This window comes from Protomyctophum bolini, assembly GCF_963924005.1.
Source record: "Protomyctophum bolini genome assembly, chromosome: 14".
NCBI classification, from domain to species: domain Eukaryota; kingdom Metazoa; phylum Chordata; class Actinopteri; order Myctophiformes; family Myctophidae; genus Protomyctophum; species Protomyctophum bolini.
In genome coordinates, this window is record NC_137875.1 from 15,561,836 (window position 1) to 15,587,111 (window position 25,276).

At 43.4% G+C, this 25,276-nt stretch overlaps 3 protein-coding genes across 10 annotated transcripts in view; all 3 read left to right on the forward strand.

The window, feature by feature from the left end:
* Positions 1-1,672: 1,672 nt before the first annotated feature.
* Positions 1,673-7,504, forward strand: LOC308327926 (uncharacterized protein). 5 transcript variants are annotated; one of them, XM_080781569.1, is made up of 3 exons: positions 1,673-1,906; positions 2,920-3,124; positions 5,243-7,504. In XM_080781569.1, the coding sequence occupies exon 3, from the start codon at positions 5,261-5,263 to the stop codon at positions 6,923-6,925; it is 1,665 nt and encodes a 554-aa protein (XP_080637695.1). In that variant the 5' UTR covers positions 1,673-1,906; positions 2,920-3,124; positions 5,243-5,260; the 3' UTR covers positions 6,926-7,504. The 5 variants fall into 5 exon arrangements, with proteins under 5 accessions (XP_080637695.1, XP_080637694.1, XP_080637696.1 ...); XM_080781570.1 differs by lacking the exon at positions 1,673-1,906 and adding an exon at positions 2,572-2,836; XM_080781568.1 differs by lacking the exon at positions 2,920-3,124.
* Positions 7,505-10,118: 2,614 nt separating this feature from the next.
* Positions 10,119-18,236, forward strand: ftr14l (finTRIM family, member 14-like; the record flags this gene model as incomplete). The annotated part of the gene is made up of 8 exons (XM_080782876.1): positions 10,119-10,191; positions 10,738-11,111; positions 11,380-11,475; positions 12,164-12,397; positions 13,094-13,253; positions 13,569-13,778; positions 15,655-15,791; positions 17,233-18,236. 8 exons carry the CDS (start codon positions 10,119-10,121, stop codon positions 17,614-17,616), a joined length of 1,668 nt encoding a protein of 555 aa, XP_080639002.1. The 3' UTR covers positions 17,617-18,236.
* A 2,909-nt stretch (positions 18,237-21,145) lies between these two features.
* Positions 21,146-25,276, forward strand: part of LOC308328239 (transmembrane protein 150A) — a 44,935-nt gene continuing 40,804 nt past the window's right edge. For all 4 annotated transcript variants that reach the window (XR_013965276.1, XR_013965277.1, XR_013965278.1 and 1 more), the window contains exons 1-2: positions 21,146-21,395; positions 22,578-22,852. Coding sequence is in view for 1 of the 4 variants with exons in the window: in XM_080782008.1 (XP_080638134.1) it covers positions 22,788-22,852 (65 nt within the window). In the remaining 3 variants the exon portion in view is untranslated. The remainder of the gene's footprint in view (positions 21,396-22,577; positions 22,853-25,276) is intronic.

The window sequence follows — 25,276 nt, forward strand, 5'->3', positions numbered from 1 at the left end:
TAAATATGATTATATTTATACACAATACTATGTTCAATTATTATTATAGGCCAGTGATTCTTAAACTTTTTTGACTCAGGGCACCCCTTTAAATAACTTTTTTTTATCCAAGGCACCCCTAAATTCACTAAAAAAAAAATCACTAGCGGCCTCAAACATAGACAGTTGTTAAAGCTTTTTGTTGACATATTAATCACGTGTTAAGCAAAGATTTTTGCATTAAAGGCAAGATAACACACTTCACCATCCACCCACACAAGATGGATGCACAAGATATGGCATAACTTGTACAATATCTTTGCCGTTATCATACATCTTTAAGTTATTTATTAACTCTGGTCCATAGCCTTAAGGACTTCTGGTCAATAGCTTTAAAAGCTTATATATTTACAAAATACCACGGTCCAGAAAGCTGTGTCCTTGTCGACCGGTGCAGTTACGGCCATCAGCACATTTTGACAACATGATAGTATGGCCTATTTTAGTTTACTCTTAGGGTGGGACGATATGGGTTATGGGTACCTCACGATACGATATCTGGCGATATTAGGCCCTCGATAACGATAACATCACAATATTCGATATATTGCGATATTCAATATATTGCAAGAGATTTCATCAACGATATATCACGATATCTGTAACTAAAAAAAACCCATAAAAGGCAAATATCTGGAATTAGGGAGGACAATACAACGCAGGAGGAAGTATCGCGATATACTGGCACAAGCCTATGGAGTATGCCTATCTCAAAGGCATTAGAGCTATCAGCTATGGACCAGGCATTATGGAATCAGAGACTCAGACTGTGCTTAGTGCTAGAAGAATACATAACCTCATTCTGGTGACAATTAAAATAATAGGCCACGTGCTATTATATTTTTTAAACAACATAGGCCTAATCTTGACAGCATTGATTATTTATTGGTATTGCTTCATATTCTATTCTTTAGCAACTTGTATGGCTTATTTCTGATTACGCTTTCACAAATGTTATGGCCAACGGTGACACCATGTGGACGTTTTGAGGAATACATCATGAGTGGGTTGCTTGTTGTTGCTACTGTATTCGAAAACAAATACTTTTTATTCATAGGATGTCCTTAATTTAAGATGTACTGAAGGATACACTTGATGTAATATATGACCTCCCAAAATAAATACGGCAAAATATAAGGCCCTGTAAGATGACATAAGTCACATAACCTATTATAATTATATAGCAATGATTCATCAACCAGTTCATGACTGTTGAAACCTTGAAACTGAGCTGGAGCCTGGTGACGCGTGGTTAGTAGAGCCTCAGTGTTGTTGGCACTCTCCCTCATCCTTTTACGCAGCACTTCATCGTTCTATGAACATGTGGTTCTCAAAGTGGGGGACCCCTGGGACTATAGGGGCCCAGATTGATTGTTAGGAGAGTGTTAATAAATCAATCAATCAATGTCAAATGGAACCAAGATGTCCCTAATTTACTATGGCTAATGAACACTCCAAACTGGAGGCAGGGTCGCGTAAAAATGACAAACCTACAAAGTGTGAGAAGTAACCCCTAGTAGTACTTTCAAGGGTGACCCCCCCTGCTGTAGGTGGCGGTAGCGAGTATTGTGCGAATGACAATGATTCACTTAAGTACCGCGCTGGCTCCATCGTTGGCGCCAGATGAGCAAGAGAGATCCAGAGAGGAAGAGAGAGAAAGAGAGACACCGTCCGGCCGCCACTGAGACGCAGACATCCAACTCCACAAGCAGCAGCAGCTTCCAGCCAGAGTTCAGACTGACTGAGCCCCTCACTCACTCAGCTCCTCCTCGGAGTCACAAAGCAAGCCCCCAACTAAAGCGATCTTTTACCACCACCAACAACAATCAAAGACAGTGCTCACTTCGTGTGTGGGGGGAAATACAAGGTGGGTGTGTAGTAGACGCATAAATACACTAGTCGATTTGATAACACTAGATGATCTTAAAAAAACACTCTTTATGAACGGATTATTAGTTTGAAGGTAACATGAACGTTCACGTAGCGACGTTGAGGCATAGCGATTAAAGCCAACTTCGTATGTTAAAACGTTTTATTTTGTACTTTTTTTTGTTGATGCTGCAGAAATAACCCTCGTTCACCTGGATGTCAATCATGTCAGTCAACGTATGTTCATATTAAACGGTGCTGGGGGTTTTGTCAAAAACAGTCTCACAATAAGAACTTTTATTTAATATGAGAAATTAAAGGCAGGCATCTGGAGAACCCATCCCGACCAGTCGAGGCCCTGGAGGATACTAGGGACGAGGAAGGATTTTCTGTGAAACTAAACTAGAATATATGTTTAGTTATATGTAATGTGTATAGTTTCTGGGGCTGTAGTTTAGATACTTTGTTATTGACCAGAAACCACACAACCGATCATCGCATCTAATCTTGGGTCAGGCAGTGACAGACTTGAAGGGAAAGGTCTCGTTTCCCCAAGTGTTTTCAGAACGTTTCCTCTCCGTTTTGTTGTTGTTTTTTATACAAGTGTGTGATCATCCATCCGTTTATAACGTCATAGTGGTGGAAAACGTGACGTCGACATTTTTTTCCCGGTTGGTTGTTTGACAATAGCGTCATTTTTCGGTGTTCGCAAAAATCGCAACGCAATCGTCCTCAATAACGGGGTGTTAGCTTCATTAGCCCGGCGGGTGTAGCAGCTGCGTTGTCCGGCTAGTTAGCTTTGTGCTGGTGGCTAGTTAGCATTAGCAGTGTTGTTGTGTTGCTGCTGGGACGTTTCTGTGTCGCATTGAAGCTCGTCTTGTCGCTCTCCTCTTCCCGTCAAACACCCCTCGACTCGCTTGAACAAACCGTAAGGAATACTACTAAGTTGTACGCTTTAACGTGCAGTTGATGTGTCGTGTTTTACTGTTTTTTTTGGTGCTGTTTTTGTAGCCGTTTCTCGTTGTGCAAGAAGAGGGCTCGTTCTGTTCCCGGGCTTTTGACTGAACCGAACGTCGTCTTCAACGTTAGCCATCTTTGTTTCCTGCTAGTAGCAGCAACAAGAGGCTTACAGGAGCTTAATGTTGTTGGCAGTCTGCTGTGTGGAAGCAAGTCTGTAGCTGGATATACCGATCTAACGGAATCAATTCCAGCCGAGGTTAGTGTCTTTAGTTTGTGTGTACATGGCGGCCAGGAATACATTTCGTAGCCGTGTTGGATGTTATTTTTTTTAATTTTTTATCGAGCTAAACCAATGGTCTCGAGACTAAGGAGAAGAACGTCTGCGCTCGCGCTCAGCTGTGCGGGGCTTAGCTTAGCGGCTATTACCACCACCGATTAAAAAAACCCCCACTTATAGTAACGTTATATTCTACATAGAATGAGGTGTGTTTTTTGTTGTTTACGGTTTGTCTCGAGCGGGCGGTTGTATTTACTGTTTTAAAACGCTGGCCTCGAGTCGGGAGGGTCTCGTTTGGCTCCCGATTAAGGGCGGAAGAAAGCTAACGATGCTAACGTTAGCATGCTGAGCTCGCGCTGGCAGCCATCTTAGGTTGACATCATGTCATGTTGGCTTGCTAGCTGCTGGAGGAAGGACAAGATGGCCTGTTAACGCTGCTGCGCACGCCCTTCTCCCTTCCGTGTTGCCCGGCGTGTATTAAACGGGACGAAACTGCGTAAGACTTTATGGATCATTATCTTCTATTGGATCATTGTTAACGCTGCTTGTTGTTCGCATTTAAGCTGCTAGTTGCATGCTAAACGAAGCTAGTTAGCGGGCTAAATGAGCCAACGCATTAGCGGCTAACACAATGCTGTTGTGTCGTTAACCAGTTCCCCCCCAACAACCACAGTCTGCTAACTAGCGGCTATGGAGGCTATTTGTAGCTGTTACGGTGCTACTAGCTGTCATCAAACTGATTAGTGCCGGTGTTTACTCTTTTACTCGTGTTGTGATGTAGTTGGCATTGATTCTTAAAACGACAAACTACCGTTTGTTCTTTTACATGCATCCTTTGCATTCTGTTCGCCGCCCTGTTTGCCCTGCCACGTGTTTGTGCATTAAGAAGGCAGGTTCAGCAGGTAGCCCACAGCAGTCCTTAGCTGGTCCACTGATGCTCCTCTTGGCTCTTGTGCGCTAAGTTGGCTAGCGAAGTGATCACGTAGCTTGCTAGGTGGTATGATGTTAAGCTATCAGTCTGGCATTGGACCACACAGAGAGCAATACAATTATGCTATAATGTCATCCATATTCATTATTATGCGATTGTGAGGTATCCATCTGCGTAGGCATGAGCCATTTGTTATATCATTTGGCATTATGTCTCAGTATAATTTTTTTCAATATATTGCGCGTCTTTCAGAAACAACACCATATGGGCAGGTTTTATCAGTGCGTGCATGGCTATTGGCTCCAGTAAATGCAAATAGGCAGGCACTTATAGTAAAATCATCTGTCTTCCTTTTTGACTAGTATAATATACAATGTATACATATATTATCCTGTTGTGATCCCTGTCTTTGTAGTGGTTGTGATGTATATCAAACCAAATGTGAATTGTTAATTTTAACTGGTGCAGACTGTAATTGGGGTGTGTCATGTCTTTCTGGTGGAGTTTGAGAACTCACTGTTCATTGCAATTGTTCACCCCATTGGCCCATTCCTTAGCAGTGTGGAACTTTATATTTGGTTAATTGTTTCAGTATTGTCTAGACGCATTTTGTGTGCAAGTATTCCCGCACACTTGCATAATTAGATTTATTGAGCAACGTTTCGGTTGTTAAGACCTTCATCAGGCATGCCTGATCTATAATGTATTGACAAAACATTACATTGAATGGACCACTATTATCTTTGTCACTGATTTCATTTAACCTGTATTTTTTGCACAAATTCAGAAACTACCATACCTACCTAGTTCATATATGAACACTTAACACATGCATAGACAATTAGCAACTTACAATAAGCAAGGTACCATAATCATACAAACAATGCAGAGAGACAGGTTCTCGGTTTACCTGGAATCCAAGCACTACTACCAGTCTAAACGATAAAACTATCAAAATTACAATCTGTGCATTTAAACTATAGGATACTAGGTAAACGATGAATCTGACTGTTTAAATAATATGCTATCTAAATTATATTCTTAACATAGCATGCATATGTGAAGGTTATTATAGTGTTGGCACCATATTGGTCCTCTTTTGCATACTATTATGTAAACCATTTTGTCTTTTTCTCCCCCCCCCCCCACCCCTCCTTTTAAAACAGTTGGCATCCGGTTCGGAAATGGAGGTCGTAGGGCTGGAGTGTGTGCTCATGGCCGAGTCGGAGACTGAATGTGACACTCCGGGCCTTGACACACTTGGGTCGGAGTGTGTCATTGCCCACAGTCAGGTCGACCTACACTATGGAGCAGAAACTGAGATTATGACAGAAGAAAAGGGCCGATTGGAGTTGGAGATACACAGCTCCGATCTGGCTAAGATCCAGGGGCTGGGGCCAGATGGGCTGGGACATGTACAGTGCGTTGAGGCCATTATTGCAGAGTCTGACCATGATTACACCAAGGTGGACCATACGGAGATGCATTGCTACACAACTGCCGAGATAAAGACATCGCACGAGGCGCTGCTGGGTGAGGTTCTGCTGAAGGCAGAGGCTGAGCACATGGTCAAGGTGGAGTCTGACCACGGAGGGGAGCTGACCGTGGAGTCTGAGAATGGCGTGATCATACACGAGGCCCACGGCCTCCAGTGCAACGAGTGCGGGGAGATCTTTGGCAGCATCGCTGATCTCCACCAGCACTTTGAGATCCACAAAGACCTCAATCCTTACATCTGTGTCCACTGTGGCGAGAGCTTTGCGGTGGAGGCGAGCCTCAAGCAGCATATGAAGATCCACATGAAAGAAAAGCCCTACGTCCCTACTGGAGTTGAGATGGTTGGCAAGTGCTCCTCCGTTATGGACGCCTTCGGTCTCAAGTCTCACCAGATGATCCACTTGCCGGAGAAGCCCCACAGGTGCTCGGAGTGTGGTAAGAGCTTTGCGGCCGCCATCACCCTAAGGGAGCATATGAAGTTGCATTCGGAGGACAAACCTTACAAGTGTACCCAGTGTAGGAAGAGCTTTGTTCGTAGGAGGCATCTGAAAAAGCACCAGGAGCTCCATGCACGTGAGAAGCCCTACACCTGTGGCCAGTGTGGAAAGGGATTCGCCACGGCTTCCAACCTGAAACAGCACCAGAAGACTCATGCCGGAGCAACAAGTGACAAGCCCCACCAGTGCCCACAGTGTGGGAAGTGTTTTGCAGCTGCCGCCACCTTGAGGGAGCACCAGAGGATCCACTCCGGGGAGAAGCCTTATAAATGTAACCAGTGCAGGAAGAGTTTTGTCCGCAAGCGCCACCTGAAAAAGCACCAGCTGGTCCACTCTGGAGGGAAGCCCTACAGGTGCTCTCAGTGTGATAAAGGCTTCAACCACTCATCCTCTCTCTCTCGTCACCACAAGACCCACCTGCAGAACATGTACCCGGCTCCGAACCAGCTCGTCACCAAGGGCTTCTACAAACGGGGGGTGCACCAGGGAGAGAAACCCTACATGTGCAACCACTGCGAAAAGGGCTTCAATCATTCCTCTTCCCTGTCTCGCCACCAAAGAGTCCACTCCGACGCCAAGGCTTACACATGCGGCCGCTGCGGGAAGAGATTCACGCACTCCTCATCCCTCGCCAGACACCAGAGGGTTCACATGGAGGATAATAAGCAGCAGCAGCTGCAGCTGCAGCAGTTCAGCCCCATGTCCCCACAGAAGGTGTTCCTTCCCGTACCTGTCAAGCGCGAGCGCCAGTCAATTATGGCCTCGGATAAGCCCTACAGGTGCTCCCAGTGTGGCAAAGGCTTTAACCATTCATCTTCCCTTTCCAGGCATCATAGGATTCACATAGATCAGTGAGACAGTTAGCCATATTCCTAACCCCATCCCACACCTGCGCGTGCACACCATTTCTGTTTCACAAAAGTTCCAGCTTTGATTATAGTCACAGCAAACATCAGGACACCCCATAGGTTAGTAGTGATTATAGGCCAACACATTGCAACATTCTAAATAGATGAATTACAACAAATGGACAATGTCTCTTTCTTTAAGGGGAGGCCTGACACTTAGAACTGTTTGAGCTGTTCATGGCTGGATACGTTTGTTGATTGACACATACCCAAGGACATTCTGCTCAGTTTGAAGAGGTTGTGACAATAGATGTGTATGGACATGTACACGTGTTTGTGGATTGTACCTAACTTGCTCTAGGACCTCTTTTGGACGCTTTTAAAATGTTATTTGATAATCTAGATGATAAAATGTTGCCCAAATGCAAGAGAGGAGGAAAAAAAAAAGAAACTTCACCACCCTCCAGGGTATTCTTAATGAATTTGAATCCAGTTAATGTGAGGCTGGTTATGCAGGTGGTGAACAAGAGGTTATATTGTGTTGATTTAAATCAGCTATTTCTTCTCGGCCCAAAATCCATGTAAAGAGAGAAAAAAAGAACTTATGTAAATGTAAATGTACTGAATTTTTCTTTTCATTTTATGTGTATAGTTGACTAGTGTGCTGTTCTGTTCCAGAAGATTACATTTTTGATGGTAAGATCTGTCTCCACCCTTATACATTTTGTTTTCCCATTAAGAATTTTTAAGTTTTATTTTGTCTTTTTGTTTCAAGACCTTTTCAGGACATGTTGCAGTGGCTCACATACAGACAGATCTAGGATTTGGGCTCCACCAGCTTCTATATTTATCGGGTTGTTTTTTGCTGTGTCTATGATGGGTGTTGGCACTGCTGAATAGGCTGTATATAGAGATAAAATACTGGCCCAGACCATGATTATGTCACGGGAGGGTGGGATTTATATCGTAAATAAAAATCCTGGGCAGCATATTCCAACAAAGACCTGTGTCCTAATTATTTACTGACCATTTCCCTCTGTTTAACAGCACCAGATGTACATTACATGCAATGATGCCCACTTTTATTGCTTTGGAGACTAATTCAATTACCTATGTATAAAATATAGTTGACTTTTATTCGTGTCCTACAAAATATCATTACTTGGACAAACGGATCAGTTGTGCATACTAATAACAATTTAAAAAAGAAATACAGGAGAAAAGCTTGCTTTTACAGGGCTTGCAGATTTTTTCCTGGGTTCCATGGGATTGTGCTACATTTACTGTTGTGTGTAAGATACCTTTTACAAACGGATGTATTTTTTTAGATATGGTTTGGGTCACATGAAAGGGAATGAGAGATAACCGGGAGTGAATATTATGGTGAGCAATATGTTCATTTTCTTTGGATAACAAATTGTACTTCAAACCGTAGCATATAGGTTTCTTCCTTGTGTTAGATAGGTGCCTTATTGCATGCTATGTAGAGATGTATGCTGAGCTATTTGGGGAGCAAACAAGAAAAGGGTTCCAATCCTTTGTTCTTGAACGTCTTACCCATACTAACTTACCCCATATTTTAATTTGAAATCACTGATAACTATTTTATTGCTTTTATGTATACTACCATGTGTTTTCACTGTTACAAACCATTGTCTTTGATTTATTTACTTCCCCCAATATTTCTCAATGGCCTCACTAGAGAATAATGTATAATTCATCCATATAGGCTTCTCTCTTAAGGGTAAACCTTGTAACATCTCTTCCCAACTGCTGAGTGGCACATATATGGATAAATAAAAAAACAATTGACTCTACCTTGGTGTTTTGTACTGATTTTATTTTTATGGATGTATGAATTATTCCAACGTGAACTAAAGTCAAAATGGACAAAGCTTTTGCATAAAATTAACTTTTTAGTTGGGCATATTCATTGACGTACACCGGGCATTGTAATAGTGTGAGAATGACCATAGAACAATCATGGCAAAACACGTTTTTATGTCTAGTATAGGCTAAACTTGTGTGCGGACGTCTGTTTCTTTTCCCAACATGTCCACATGGTGTCGCCGTTGGCCATAATTATGAAAGCAGATGTATGTAATGTATGTGTCTAGCAGAGAATCAGAATAGCTATACTGTCGCCAAAATACGCCATTCTGTGTCGCCAGGAAATATGCCGATATGTTTGTACAAATAAGCCATTATGTCCTCAAAATATGTTGTATAAACTATCAATGACACTTTAAAACTGTTTCATCAGGGTCAGAAATTCAGAATGAGGCATGCAGGCAGAGGTGAGTGCATAATTGATTAACGAAAATGCAGGAAAATATAGGCCTAAAGGCCTATGTTGTTTGTTTGGTTAAGCCATTGAGTAGAATAGGCCTATCATGTTCTTTATTATTATGATCCCCATTAGCTTATACAAAGTGATCGTTAGTATTCCTGGAGTCCTAGTGAAAACTAATTAAAGAAGACTGGCGTGACAGGGGTGCATAGGTCGGGGGCAATTTGGTGGAATTTTGATTGTCCTATAATTATGTATTTTTAAAAAAATGAATTGGTGAATTTATTGAGTTCTGTGTAGCTAGTTTTGCCCAGTGGTTCCACAAATCCAAATAGGCAGGCACTGCATTGGCTACAATTTACAAATGACGGTCCTCACACCTGCTCTAATCTCTCCCAGCTCACTCTACAGACAAAGTGGGGTATAGTGTGAGCTGGGAGAGATCATTAGAGATATATTTTGTTGACCTAATTTTGTTATATTGCTCACTGTAAACTTTCATATTGCCTTGCATACTTAGATTTTTTGGAATGGAATTGTTGAGTTTTAAATAAAGCGGTAAAATAAAAATGTAGAGAAGTAGAAAGTTTAATTCCCTCTGAAATGTTAGTTTGAAAATGGAAATGGCAAGTACAGTACTACTACTACCTACTGAAATTCCACCATCGGTTGTAACATTCCTTTCATCTTTATCACTCCTGTGGAAGGCGTTGCAGGTGCTGTCAGGTGTGTTGTGCCTCAACCAGATATACTGGTTTGACACAGTAGGCTTCATAGCTAACATTCTCTCACACACATGCTTCAGTCGCCCAGTTTCACTGAAACTGTCAACATCTAGAGACAACCCTTTTTTTCCGTCACCGGCTCACTTTAGCCACATCTGTTGACCCTTCCACTGCAGGAGGACAAGATGTCTAATCATGCTAGTACTCTGGACCTGGACCGACACAGCAGCCTGGGGAACTCCAGGCGCTCCACTGGGGGTAAGCACTAAGCAAGCATGTCCTAATTGTTACATAATACTAATCAGCCTGATCACATTTATTTTGTTGCATACTCGTCACAATCGTTTCCAATCTGTGTAAATTAATATGTTGAAGAAATTGGTGATGGGCAAGCTTGTGAGCTTGTAGGTCGACTATTTTAAACATATAAACATTTTGAAAGTATAAAATGTTTATATTTTTGGCCATAGTACATTATTCATTTTTGATTGGTACCGGTCATTGTCAGACATTTACGTGTACATCCAAGTTATTTGTCATATCTTCCCTGTAGGAAGAAGGTAGGAAGTCCGCACACCGTTCTTTAAGCTCCCAGTAGTTTATTATAGGATATCAGGAATCAACGTTTTGACCCCTCCGGGGTCTTCATCAGGAATATCTTCCCTGTGCAATTTGTTTGTATGTTCCAATGTTCAATGTCAAAAAGACAATGCAATCGCCAATCATTTGTATGACTAGTTTAGAAAGACTAAACTAGAATCTCATGATGACAACCCTGTCTATCCATCCACGTCCACACAAAAGGCAGGCCATCGTCTCGCAGCCAGGGCCAGTCCAGGGTCCAGCAGCAAACAGCGGACGCAGTCGGGAAGAGCGGAGACGTGGTCCTGTGCGACTTCTGCACCGGCCGGAGGCAGAAGGCGGCCATGTCATGCCTGCTGTGCCTGGCCTCCTACTGCGAGAGCCACCTGCAGTCACACTACGAGTACCCCGCCCTGATGAAGCACAAGCTGGTCAAGGCCACGGGCCAGATGAGGGAGAAGATCTGCGCGCAGCACGACAAGCTGCTGGAGGCCTTCTGCCGCAGCGACCAGACGTCCGTGTGCGTTCTGTGCATGATGGACGAGCACCGGGGTCACGACACCGTCCCCGCCGGCACGGAGAGGACTGAGAAACAGGTGAGTTGACGACGCTGTGACCCCCCCCTTGTGGGTGTTAGAAATAGACCCGTAAAGGTGTGTGGTGCTGTATTAGGTTCTTAATTAATATCTCTCAAGGGGAAATTTCAAGAGTGTGTGTGTGTGTGTGTGTGTGTGTGTGTGTGTGTGTGTGTGTGTGTGTGTGTGTGTGTGTGTGTGTGTGTGTGTGTGTGTGTGTGTGTGTGTGTGTGTGTGTGTGTGTCTGTGTCTGTCATTGACAATAACATTTCTATTGTTTATCAAACAGAAACAGCTGGGCACAACTCTGTACACATCTCAACAGAGGATTGATGAAAGAGTGAAGAAATGGCAGGACCTGCGCCAGGCTGTGGAAGCAGTGAAGGTGACTGACTGGGTATCGCGTTGTGTTGTGTTGTGTGAGGGTGGCACTGGCTTTTTACCCACATGAACCCTAGGGCCTCACTCACACCTTTCGATCTAGCATACAACATTGATGCATGCTAGATGTAAGCAAGATGTAAGTGTCATGGCCGCCCCAATGCATTTCCAATGGAAGTCACATGGTTTGATACAACATTTTGGACTACAGGAGTACAAGCTGTTGTATGGCTTTCGGCTGTGTTTCGACTGCCCCACTCCCCCTCATACAACACAAATGTTGTGTCAAACCATGTGACTCCCATTGGAAATGCATTGGGGCAAGATGTATCACACCCTTTGTATACAACAAGCATACATCAGTCTGTTTGCGAAGGTGTGAGGAGGCCTAAGGCGTATTATCAGGCGGACACAAGTGGTAGGAAAAAGTACTAAAATGTAAGTAAAAGTATCAATACTGCCATGCTGAAATACTCTGTAGAGTAAAAAAGTAAAAGTCCTGAAATCTAAATGTAATCTAAAAATACAAAAGTATTGGTATCAAAATATACTTGCCAAAAGTATGTCCCATTTCAAGTTTTCAAATGTATAAAAATCTTTTGAAAATAACAGATCAATCAATTGTGTTCCATAAAGAAGAGGAGCTATTTCCAGCCCCTGACCTTATCCCGTAAACTTATTTTTTCCGACAGCACTCGTCCCAGACGGTGCTGGACGAGAACGAGCGCATCTTCACGGAGCTGCTGCGCTCCATGGAGAGGAAGTTCAACGAGGTGAAGGAGATGGTGACGTCCCACGAGAAGAGCACGGTGACGCGCGCCCAGACGCTGCTGGACCGCCTGGAGGAGGAGATCACGCTGCTGAGGAAGAAGCACAACGACCTGGAGAAGCTGTCGCACACCGACGACCACATCCACTTTCTACAGGTGACGCAAAGGCCGGGGCTTCAATGAGCCGTTATTTTCTTTTATTATCCCGTTTCGGATGAATAGAATATTTGAAAATATATTGCAGCCGGGACAGATTACTCTGGGGGGCCGACGTTTATCCGACCGACATACCAAAACCGAAGCCAGTCATTGGAGTGGTGTGCACCTAGCCTGGTGCACACCATCCGCCCCTTCATCCGCCCCTAATGCATATGCATATGCCCCGAGTGTGCACCCACTGCACCGTTCAAAAATATATGTATATATTTATGATATCTATCCGATCTACAAGCTCACAATCCGTTGCATCGTGTCACATTGTGAACTTTTAGATTAATTAGGTATGCTTATGGGCTCCGCTCTATGCTATGAGGGCTGCTAGGGCAAGGGTGTCCAAAGTGCGGGCCAAATGGGCCCCGGGGACAGATTTTATACGGCCCTCAACTTCATTGAATTGTATTACCCCAACATTTTTATTTTTTATTAACCTGGGCATTTCCCAGAGTATAATTTGTCAGGATTCCTTGTTCCTTGTTGTCTCATTCTGAAGGGGTAAAAAAAGTTCCCATCACACCTAAATGGACACCATGGCAAGTTATTTGCGATCAATATAAGTATGTTATTTAGTCTGGTGTTGTCCTTTAATGTGCATATTAAAATGTGTTATGTGACTGTATTTATGTTGTACCGTAGAGCTGGCAGTCTCTATCGGGTCCCTCTGGGTATGAAGACCTGAACAACGTCAGCGTGGCTCCATACTACTCCTTTGATGCCACCAAGAGGGCCATCGGTGCTCTCAAACTGACCGTGGAGGAAGTCGGCAAAACGGAAATGAGCAAAATCTCTGCTGCAGGTTGGACTCTGACTTTCTTTTTACCGTGGCGTGGGGTTTGCCAAACCGCACGCCAAGGTGACCTCTCTTGAAGGAGAATGTAATTTATGTCAATGATGGGTCCACCAAACAGACCCAAATGGGTCTCGCAAGGTGACGCATTATTGTGAGCTTGAAGATCTGCAATGTTTGACTAATGTTCCCCCATAATATTCGATTCAAGTTATTAATCAATTGACCAAAAACTAAATCCCATTTTTACGCACTGACCAAGTGTTTTTTTCTCCTTTTTTGTAAAACCTATACTGTACATGCTGTGTCTCTTTCTCTCCATAGTGAAGGAAGTGTACATTACAGAACAGCTGGAAGCAAAGACCACCAGAAAAGATTCCGTTAGCTTTACAAGTGAAGAGCCGAGGACAACAAGAGAAGAGCCCAGGACGATAAGAGAAGAGCCCAGGACGATGAGAGAAGAGCCCAGGACGATAAGAGAAGAGCCGAGGGCAACACGACGAGAGCCCAAGACAAGAGAAGATTTTATGCAATGTGAGTTATTACCATTTTAACCACCTAACCAATTAACCACAATTTTTAAATGTTGGATTATTATTCCCAGTTTACGTTTTATTTATTTATTGCTCATAATGTCATGCCCAAAATGTGAATGCTGGGATTAGGGTTCGTGTGGTTAACTGTAATTGAAACTTGAGCCGGATTAGACCTTTTTTGGCAGCCTTCTGATCAACTGTTCAGTTGTTATATATTTTTTAATATCCCAGTTTAGTGACTCCCCATGTGTCCATGTCACTGCCAAACCCTACCGTTTGGTCATAGGGAGGGTGTAGACCGGTGGTTCTCAACACACGTGTGCGGAAATAACGCGCTATTCCTCCTTAGCTCTGCTGCTGAACAGCTGGCCCAAACACTGAAAACAATTCCATTCAAGGTTTAGGCTTTAGGGAACCTTTTCTTCCTCTTCAATAATATCTAACGCTTGTGGCAAAGCACCTGATACTAGCATCAACCATCAAGAGAGAGAGAGGCATGCAGTTGGAAGAACAGGTTTGGTGAATAGAATGAATGAATGGCAATGAATGGCTGGGTTTCCCAAACAACACTTCTTACACCATGGTGTAAGAAGTGTCTTGACTGAGTCAATGACTTTTTGACTGATTGTGCTAATTATAGCTTTTACATTTATAGTAAATAGACTAATAATGAAGGATTTGGCCAAAGCCACTCATACAAATTGAGTTGATGATACAATTGTCCACTTATGTAACTTGGTCACTTCTCTTATTTTATCTTTTTGTAATCAGTTTCCTCCCATAAGGTGAGAGACTGCTAGGGTGATCCAGTCCACCCATGACATGGAGTTGGTGATATAATTGACCACTTAGTCATACTTCTCTTTTTTATCTTTATCTTTTGTCTTCAGTTATCTCCAATGACGAAAAAGGCTGTTTCACAAGCCTGTTCAGTATGTGTGGTTTTAAAAGGCTGTTTCACAAGCCTGTTGTATGTGTGGTTTTCACAAGCCTGTTCAGTATGTGTGGTTTGTTTCACAAGCCTGTTCAGTATGTGTGGTTTTCACAAGCCTGTTCAGTATGTGTGGTTTAAAAAGGCTGTTTCACAAGCCTGTTCAGTATGTGTGGTTTTCACAAGCCTGTTCAGTATGTGTGGTTTTCACAAGCCTGTTCAGTAGTGTGGTTTTAAAAGGCTGTTTCACAAGCCTGTTCAGTATGTGTGGTTTTAAAAGGCTGTTTCACAAGCCTGTTCAGTATGTGTGGTTTTCACAAGCCTGTTCAGTATGTGTGGTTTTCACAAGCCTGTTCAGTATGTGTGGTTTTCAAAACAGACCTAAAATTGACAATTTAGGCATTTTGCAGACACTTAATCCATAGCGATGTACAATAAGCAAGGTAAACACATACGCATAGATGAGATCAAGGTAAACACATACTCATAGATTAGAGATCATGTATATGTGCGAGTAAGTAGGTGGTCATTTTTAATTTTGTTAATAACTCACTTCCTGTTTTAGATTATTTTTTGTCTTCTAGGATGTCTAGGAGGTCACCTAAGGGACATGTCTGTCAAATTGTATGCTTTTATGAGATTGTTTTGGTGTCTTTTGAGTCAACTGCCAACTAAACAAAAGTACAAAGCAGTCTCCGAGGCTAACTGCCAACAGTTCAGGTGGCCATTTCGTTCAATAGCTCACTTTCTGTTACAGATTTATTTTTGGGCACCCCTTTGAGGATGACTTAGGATCACCCAAGGGACAGGAATCACGGGATGTCATGCTTGTATCCACCGCGTAACGATTTTTCACTGTAACTGTACCTTCTATGGGACCTTAGAGGATGACATTCAAAAGTATTTTGTCAAGCAATGTTTATTTATTTTTATTTTTTTGCAGACTCATGTCAGCTGAGTGTGGAACCCAACAGCATCCACCCCAACCTCCACCTGTCGGATGGAAACAGAAAGATCACCATGATGAGTGACCCCAAGAACTACCCAGAGCACCCTGACCGCTTCAACCACTGGCAACAGGTACCAACAACTACTTTACAATAATTTATACTTTGTCGTTTGATGAGTATAAGACTTGCCGAGCAATGTGGCCCATAGGGCAGGGGGCCTATCTCCTGTTTCTGTAGCGTAAGGCAGCTTGATGTACAAGTACATCTCCTGGACATGACGCTAGTGCGGCTAGTATGTCACAGGCACTTATGCTCAATTCAAACCCTTGATGCCCTTTGCCAGGCAGGCAGACACTGCTGACAATTTATACTCTGGTGATGCAATATTTTGGAATGCAATGCAAGCAGAGAGCAGTTTTAAACATTTATATGTAGATATACTACTAGAAACATCACTGAAGATACGTCCCAGGTGCATCCATGCAATGTATTTTTATAGTGACTCATAGGAATAGACTATGTGACAACCAGGTATAGTCTGGTGACCACCGGAGAGACGGGTGACAGCTGGAATGTAGACGGCACCCAGGTGAGCAGTATGGGTTAGCGCCCCAACCTGTGTCCTCCGTGAGGAGGAAGCCCAACAAACCTTGTTGAGGCCTTTAGGAGGGCCATTATAATCCACCACTCGTGAATGCAGTGCCTGGTACTGGGAGTCTGGTGCAACGCACAGGTCCTGGCGGGGCCTGGTGAGAGCAGGAGTGGACCTGGTGAGACGTAGGAGGGGCCCGGTCAGGAGTCAACCCACAGAGCCTAGTCCTTCTATGCGCCATATTTTGGTTCTCACAGTACCGGCAGAGTAGTTCCGGAGCAACGGATTGTGTGGCCTAGTATATCGTCTCTCTCAGCTCAGGTGGAAACATCATGTCTCATGTCCAAAACTGATTAGAATTCATTAACATTAGCAAAAGTAGCAGATCGACGAGCTCAAAGCGTGTCACTTCGTGGCACGTTCGAACTTGTGGATCTGCTACTTCTGATGCTCTTGTGTGATGCTGTAGTAATGTAGTATGATCGGGTGATAATTTAAGAATAAAACACATTAGCCATAAATAGCAGATCTACAAAGTCATGTTCCACACGGGGTTCCATTTAGACCTGAGACGATTCTACAATGTCTACAATGTCTTCTAAATCCTGAGTTTTCTGAAAAACCTCATGTTTCTATGTCGGTGGTTCTCAAACATTTTCATGTCAAGTACCCCCAAAAATATATGTAATTGGCCGCCAACCCCCATCTGAATAATATGTTGTTCCAGGTACCCCCAGAAGCAAAGATTTTAGTTAAAAACGTTCGCTCTGAAAGAAAATATATTCAAAGATTTGAACCTACAAGAACCTACAAGCTCGTAGCGCGGCACTCGGTGCCACGCTATGGGCTTGTAGATCTGCTATTTTTCAATAGCTAAAGTATAAAATAAAATAACGTTTAAAACACCAAAAGGCGTTCCCGCCCAAAATGGGTTAAGTGGTGCAATGAATTGACAAGTGGATTGATGGATTGATTGCAGGCGCTGTGCAGGGAGGCTCTGACGGGGAGAGCGTGCTACTGGGAGGTGGACTGGCGAGGCACGGAGACGGACGTGGCCGTGGCCTACAGGACGATCAAGCGCAAAGGCAACGGAAACGAGTGCAGCCTGGGCTGGAACGACAGGTCCTGGAGTCTCTACTGCTCCGAGTCCAAGTACTCGTTCGTGCACAACAACAAAAGCACGGACATAGCTGCGCCCAGGTCCTCGCGGATAGGCGTGTACCTGGACCACAGCGCGGGAAGCCTGGCCTTCTACAGCGTGTCCGACGGCATGCAGCTGCTGCACAGAGTCCAGACCAGGTTCACAGAGCCTCTGTACCCGGCCTTCAGCGTCTGGGGGTTTGGCTCCAGTATCAAACTGTAGGGACGGCCATAAACCTGCATGTATACTGTACGTGGGCCATGAGTATGAGTAGCTGATGTCACAACCACTACCCCCTGGGTCACACAACGTTAGTTTTTGTATTGGATTTCCCATTATGGGAACCCTAGATTGCGTTATGTAAGACAGTGGTTTTCTTTTTTTTTAATGTATTTTTATTGAGGCTCTGAAATTTCACAACTGTTCAATCGCAATTCAATGTATATAGAACAACACATTTTTCATTTTTCAAGTACCACAATACGGACATTACAATGCACAGACAAAAAACAAACAAACAAGACAGTGGTTTTCAACCCTTTTCGGTCCACTATTTATTCAGCATTTGAGCCACGGACCACCGTTTTTATGAGATTTAGCCTAGGTTCTTAGACTTCGGTGGTAAGTGGGGCCCCAAATAATTGGCAAAACTCTACGATTTAAGTGATAATATAACATTCATATTTAAAAAAAATAAAAAAGTATTACTGATGTAGAAGTGTCATGGTATTTTTGTTCTTTAAAACCTTAATGTAAAATGGGGCGCTTGGCACCTGCTGGCCTAGTGGTCCAGGCATATGCCACATATATAGGCTCTGGCCTGATAGCACATTGCGTGTTCAAGTCCCTTCTCTCTCTCCCTCTTTCCTGTCTATCTTCACTAATAACTATCAATAAAGGCAAAAAAAAACAACACAAAAACACCCTTAACACACTTAATGTAAAATTAAATTGATCGAAGCTGGTAGAACACAATTGATTGAGCATTTAAATGAGTTTTGATTGATTGATTGAAATCTTTATTAACAGTTTGCAGAATTACAGTACATTTCAAGCACAAACTCAATACAAAGACTGTTAACTGTGAGTGGACGACCCAATTAAGCCTTACACTTGTTTACAACAGGGTCCACATTGTTCAATTCATCAAAACATTTAGAGACAAACAAATAGACACTTCTATGTAGTTAAAGAACAGAACAGGAATTCATCATATAGGAAGCGAAAAGGGAAAAAAAAAAGTATATATACAGTGAGGGGAACAGGGGGATAAAAGAAAAGAAAACGAAAGACAGAGTGTAGGGCGCCTGCACACAACACCATGCGTTGATGCCATGTGTGCATATGTGCAGGCACCCAACACCACGTCCATACAAAAACATAGTACAATCCATAGTACAAAGACAGAGTGTAGGGCGCCTGCACACAACACCATGCGTTGATGCCATGTGTGCATATGTGCAGGCACCCAACACCACGTCCATACAAAAACATAGTACAATCCAGATACAAATTCAGCTTTTACAGAGGCCAGTTTCGAATTGCAGCCATCCGTAGGTGCCCTTTGAGAGCAGTTTTGAAGGAGCCAAGGGATTCACATGTCTTAATGACTGTTGGTAGGGCGTTCCACATTTTGGTCGCATAGGAGCGAAAAGAATTTAGTCCCTTGTTTGTGCCGAATCTGGGTTGTACATGGTTTGTTGCACTCCCTCTGGTGTTGTGGGTGTGGACTTCGTTTACATTAAGGAAGTATTTAGACAGGTACATGGGTATCTTGGTGGTGTATCTAATCTTGTGGACCAGACCCATTGCAAGATGCTGTACTCTGTCGTCGACCCTAAGCCATCCCAGCCTGTCAAAGTGGGCAGGGGTGAGGTGGGTTCGGGGGGTGAGGCCAAGTAGGAGCCTGACCAGTTTGTTTTGGGAGGTCTGGAGCCTTGTTTTAAGGGCCTTTGAGGTGCTGTGGTACCAGGAGGTGGATGCATAGTCAAAGAAACCTTGTACAAGGGCTCCTGTTAAGGTCTTCAAGGTGTTTTTGTCGACCAGTGAGGAGATCCTGTAGAGGAATCTTGTTCTTTGATTGACTTTTTTGATTACGTTGGTGGCCATCTTATCACCGGAAAGATTGGCCTCCAGGATGGAACCTAGGTAGGTAATTTGATCCTTCCGTGTGATAATATCATCACCAACTCTAACCAAGAAGCCATCTGCCTTTTTGAGATTACTATTTGATCCGAAGAGAATGGATTCAGTTTTTCCCAGGTGTAAGGATAGTTTGTTATCAGCGAGCCAGGTGCAGATTCTACCGAGTTCAGAGCTGAGGGTCTTTTCAACCTGCAGTTTGTTCCTGTCCGAGACCAGCAGTGCTGAGTCGTCTGCGAACAGGAACAAGTTGCAGTCACAAGCTGAAGTCATGTCGTTTACATATATTAGGAACAGTAAAGGCCCTAGTATGCTTCCTTGTGGGACGCCACAGCTCACTGGGAGGGGGGGGGACAGTGTTCCGTTCACTTCCACCATCTGTTCTCTCCCCTCCAGGTAGGATTGCATCCAGCTCACTGATGTGCTATCAAAACCGCAGTGATGCGCAATCATCGCAATCTTCATATATGGAGATCCAGGTGATGATAGTCAGCTCCACATATCCATGTGTTGTACCAACTTGGTACAATTTGCAAGTGTGACTTACGTCGTGGGCCTGTGGCACAATGAAAAACAGGTAAGGCCAGGGTTCATGGCCATATAGTGTCTTGAGTGTAGAGGGTTTGATGATGGCAAAAAATAGAGCCAGAATAAAAATTTCCACCTACTCAAATGTGTTTTGAACCTTCCTACGGAAGCTGAAATGGTTTAATTTATCAACTTCTACCAAATTCTGTTTACATGAGATAATTGCTGACTGAGACGTATATACTGCTGTTAAACCACCAGAGGGCAGCACAGTTTTGACAAATTGGTCATCCTAGTAAAATTTCACATGTTTCAATAAATAGAAACAGAGCTCTGAGTCTGAGCTAGCCTATATCCATGAGTGCAACTTATCTGATCTCTTCTCGTTTTGTGGTCAACTGACAGTAACCTGCGTCAAGTCATCAAGCTTAACTGGCAGAGGTTGGTGAAACTGACAGTAATCAGCTCGCATCACCTTGGTGAAAACCCCACAAAGGATGCGCTTGGTTAAAATGTCAAGCGTCCCGGAACCCGGATCTCTTTCTAAATGAACACCACTGATCTTATGCCTCAACGCCCCCCACACCACTATCTTTCTATCTTTAGGTGGCCATAAAATAAAATCTATTTTCACAAACTCTGTTCAGGTTATGTTTGAACTAAACGTGTTATAAATACCATAATTGTAGCCTCTGCCTACATTTTGTTTAAAATGTACAATCTCTTATTAAATTGGTACCTCCTCAAGACCTCAAACATTTTCATCATTTCATGTCAAGGACCCCCCCCCCCCCCCCCATTTCTTTTTGTTAATAGATAGCCTATTTTGAAGTCTGGAAAACGTTCAAATGTACAAAAGTATGAAATAACTGAAGGTCAACAAAATAAGTCCCATTTGTACATTTAAAAGGTTCCTCGTTTTGCCGGGGAGGACCCCCTGGGGACGAGACCCCTGCACGTTTTGCCACGTGGCCCCGCCCCTCCGGTGTGAAGGAGCCGGTCTATCGAGCGAACCTAATTGGGAGGTGGAGTTCAATCAAACAGCTGGGGAGGCTCGCTTCTGTACAACAGAACTGCAGAACCAACACACACACGGTGGACTTCTAAAGACCGGTTTACACTTTAAAATTACACGTCAATTAAGTAACTGCTGAGGTTTTTAAAAGAGTGATATTTTGTCGCTTAACTTAATGGACCGTGGTTTGGTTTGACTGCGTTCTTTAACTCCGTGTCCTCCTCCTCGGCTCGGGTTGTGGTTGTTTGACTGTTAGAGGAAGGTCTGGGTCGCTCTACTCTTCCAGAGGTGCTCGGCTCGGCTCCATGGACAAAAGGTTGGTTGGTGTGCAATGAAAAGTCAGCGAAAACGGCAAACTTTAGAAGAAGAAACCCATTGCACGCGTCGTCGATTAGTTGTGGCTTTAGTAGTTACTTACTAGTTAGTAACGGTAGCCTAGAAGAGCTTGTGGTTGTTCCTTCTGGAAAAATGCATTAAAAACCGGAATAAATGCTACAGTGTAACAGAGCCGAGCAGCAGACACACGCTTTGCTGTATCGTAGATAATTATAGGCTGTCTGAACTCGACACACTGACTGTACGCAAGCTCAGCTCAGAAATGGGGAAACTAATTAACAATTCATAGATATTGCAGATTCGTTTTTTGCAAAGGAGACTCGGCAGCAGACCTTAAACGTGTCTAGACCGGTGGTTCTCAAAGTGAGGTCCGGGGAGGGGACCCAAGGCAGGGGTTCCAGGGGGTCCCCAGATAAGCGATGGATAGGTGAATTGAATATGAAGGACCCAATGGAAATGGGCAATAGGCTTTCTTGGGTTTCAAATCCTCTCTTAGCAGACCTTGTATTGAACTGTACTTGTCTGTGCTTTTTTCTGCAAACTGTTAATGTAGTAATCAATCAAACGGAACCAAATTGACTCTTATGTGGCTAACTTTGAGAGTGTACAGATGGATCATGGAACCAAATGGACCCTTTAGGGCTGCTGATGCTGCCAACTGACATGCAGAGTTGCAGACATTATATTGAACAATCATTCTCATGTTTTGTTTCTTCCTTTGTCGTTTTGTCTTACTCTAGACTAGAGTCTAGAGTACAAATCTGAATGGTGGTCTAGACTCTAGACCACCATTCAGATTTGTTTTTTGACAGATGCTAGGTTAATTGTTTACCTGGTATTACTATTCTATAGTTTCAACTTTCAATCAGTGTATATATTGTTATTATATATAGGCCTAGATGTTCATTGTTATTTACAATTTGCATAATATTTCCCAGATATCATTGTTTTCCTGTCGGTATCCTATAGTTTCAATGTACAGGATGCTATTTAGATAGCATATATGTTCAGACGAATGCTAGGGTCATGGTTCACCTCTACATGTCTTGAAGCACTAATAGGCTCTATCTGCATTCTATTTGTCATAATAATGATACTATGCTTATTGAAAGTTGCTGAACATCTGCTAAATGCCTAACATGTAAATTGTCCCTTTGGCCAGGCTGCCTCGCGACTCGGTCCTCCTGCGTGTTCCGCTGTCCATCCGTGATGCAAAGGAGACGATGCCACTGATCCGGAGTTAAATGCCAGTCGTACCCGATGAGCAGGGAGTGCTTCTTGTTGGTTGGCCGAGGAGCAAAAGGAAGAAGAAAAGAGGAAGAGGGAAGGAGGACAGGTGTGCTGCTTCTGTCTGGGAACGCGCTGACCGCAGATGTCTCTGTGGATGATCCTCCCGGTCAGCCTGCCAGCTCTGACCATCACTGGAATATGGGTTGTGTAAGTGTTGCCTCCTAGACCGCTGCTTCTCACCAGTGTGTTCAGGGGACCCCCCCACCCCCAGGGGTCCTTGAGGGGGCTCCAGGGGGTCCCCAGCAAATTAAATGAATTAACCCATTAAGACCTGAGGCCGATTCTACAAATGTTTTCTAAATCCCCAAAGTTTTCTGAAAAACCTGCTATGTCGGTGGTCCTCAAACCCTTTCATGTCAAGGACCCTCAAAATGATATTTTGTTCACTTTAAAAAAACATATATTCAAAGATTTGCAAAAAGGTTCACGATTTTTCTAAAATTGCAGATCTATATCTTCTATTTTTTTAATAGCCAGCCAATGTGCTATACACTGTGAGCTTGTACATCTGCTATTTTTGAACATCTTGAAAGGGTGAGAATTACTGATTTAGCTTGTGTAGAATCGGCCTCAGGCTTTAATGGGATAAGGAAACATTATTTGATGCCCACCACAGATACCCATTGGAGGGGCCGAGGGCACCACTGCATGTTGCCCCAATGGCCTGAATTCCAGGGAGCCCAGCAGGTCATTGGCTGTGTGCGGATTAGTTCTGTCCTGGACAGCTGTGGGATTATCACCTCTCGTATGGCCTTTGATCACATTCTAGGCTAATTATCAGCGATACTACAGACTAGCGGTTGTGAATGTGTGCATGTATGCTTGCATGTGACTTCATGTCCGGTCTCCTGCGTCAACCAAAATTTTTTGGTTTTCCCCTCTACACCTATGCTCAAAATAGCCTATCTACTCTAGCTTGGGATGAGTTTCATTGCAAGCTATTTTTACGGTAAATTTACCCATTAAAACCGGGAAAGCATCTGTGTCATTTTACATTTTAGCTTGTGTATGATGTGTCACAACAATTATTTAAAGAAGAATTGCCCATATACAAGGCAAGCTCATAGTGTGTCACTTCACGCGGGCGCTGCAAGCTTGTACATCTGCTATTTTTCGAACATTTTAGAAAAATGTGACAAGTGTGATTTGTAGAATCTGCCTCAGGTCTCTTAAGATGCTGTTTCAAAAGATGCAGTGAAAGTGCATATCTCTAGCCAAATTCCAATACCCAAAATCTTGGCCACTCGCTCACTCACACTCGCTAACTCCAGCAGTGGTGTTACAGTGAAATTGGTGACCCTTTTGGGGGACACGTGACGGATGGGCCCCGAGTTCAAAGCACATGAACAAAGTTGACTGTCTATACAGTACATGGGGCTGCAACGCCACTCATCACCACGCACGTGCACTGATTAACATTTGTAACATTGATTTGTAACGTTGTGTGATCTGAAGCAGAAGTGTAGCTTAAAGGTTACACCTGGTGTGTGGATGTGTGTGGTGCAATTCACAGTTTTTGGCTTGGCCGTTGATGTGGAACTGAGTTAGATTTTCATAGCGATCATAGTGATGCACATCTTTTTTGTGTGTTGTGCAATAATTGTGCAAAGTATCACAATGCATCACATTTTCATTATTTTAGACAGTTATTTTGTGTTTTCTTCAAACACTATCTCCAGGGTCATGTCATCAAGATGCAGACTTTTCATTCCAATTTGGCTATAAATGTTGTGGTCCCTGGGTGGGTGGGTAGGTAGGCATGCTATTAAATGAATGCCCTGCATCCCTAAAGGAATTATGTTTGTGTTTTCACGGTTCTCTTGGCATTTTTTCTTCTTCAAAATCCCAAACCTGACTGCAGCTAAGTTAACTTTAGAAGACGGTGTCCGATCTCCGGCAGCTCCTAACAGTATTTCCTTCCTGCTACCTTCACAACGGAGCCTTGTTTCCAAGGGGCTGAGTCAAGAGTCCCTCTTCCTGGGCACTGGAATGCCAGTGGTCATGATTTGTTGCGTAACCCCATCCCTCCCTGTTAGTGTTGCCATGTGCGCTTATTTTAAGCAACTTTGAGATTGGTTTTGTCTGTAAAGTGGCTTGTAAACATATTGGTGGTTGCAGGTTTTCTTTGAAAGTGTTCTGTTGTTGCTTATTTGGGCTTGCTTCCTAAATGTTTGTTTAAGTAATATGTATTTTAATTTTTTCCGCAAAAACGTCTTGTGCCACCCAGATCATTTTCAAAAATTGTTAAAAAATTCCTTTTCTTTTCCTCCATGATAAAAAAACAAAACAAAATAATTTGCAGCTTTACCAGCTCTTAATGCATCAAATCGTGATTAGCAGTGCGTTGTGAGCTTGTAGATAGGCTACTTTCAAATAGCCGTAGCCTAGTCACTTATTTTGCGCTTGTATTCCTAGACCCTGGTTGCTTATTTCTGGCAACACCGATCCCTCCCTGTGCGAGTGAGTGGAGTTGGGTAAATAGCGGGCCGGGCACGGGGTGCTTCGCAGTGCTTATTCAAAGGCTTTCACACAGTATCTGACTGACACTAGAGCCCAGCCTCCCCGTATCTG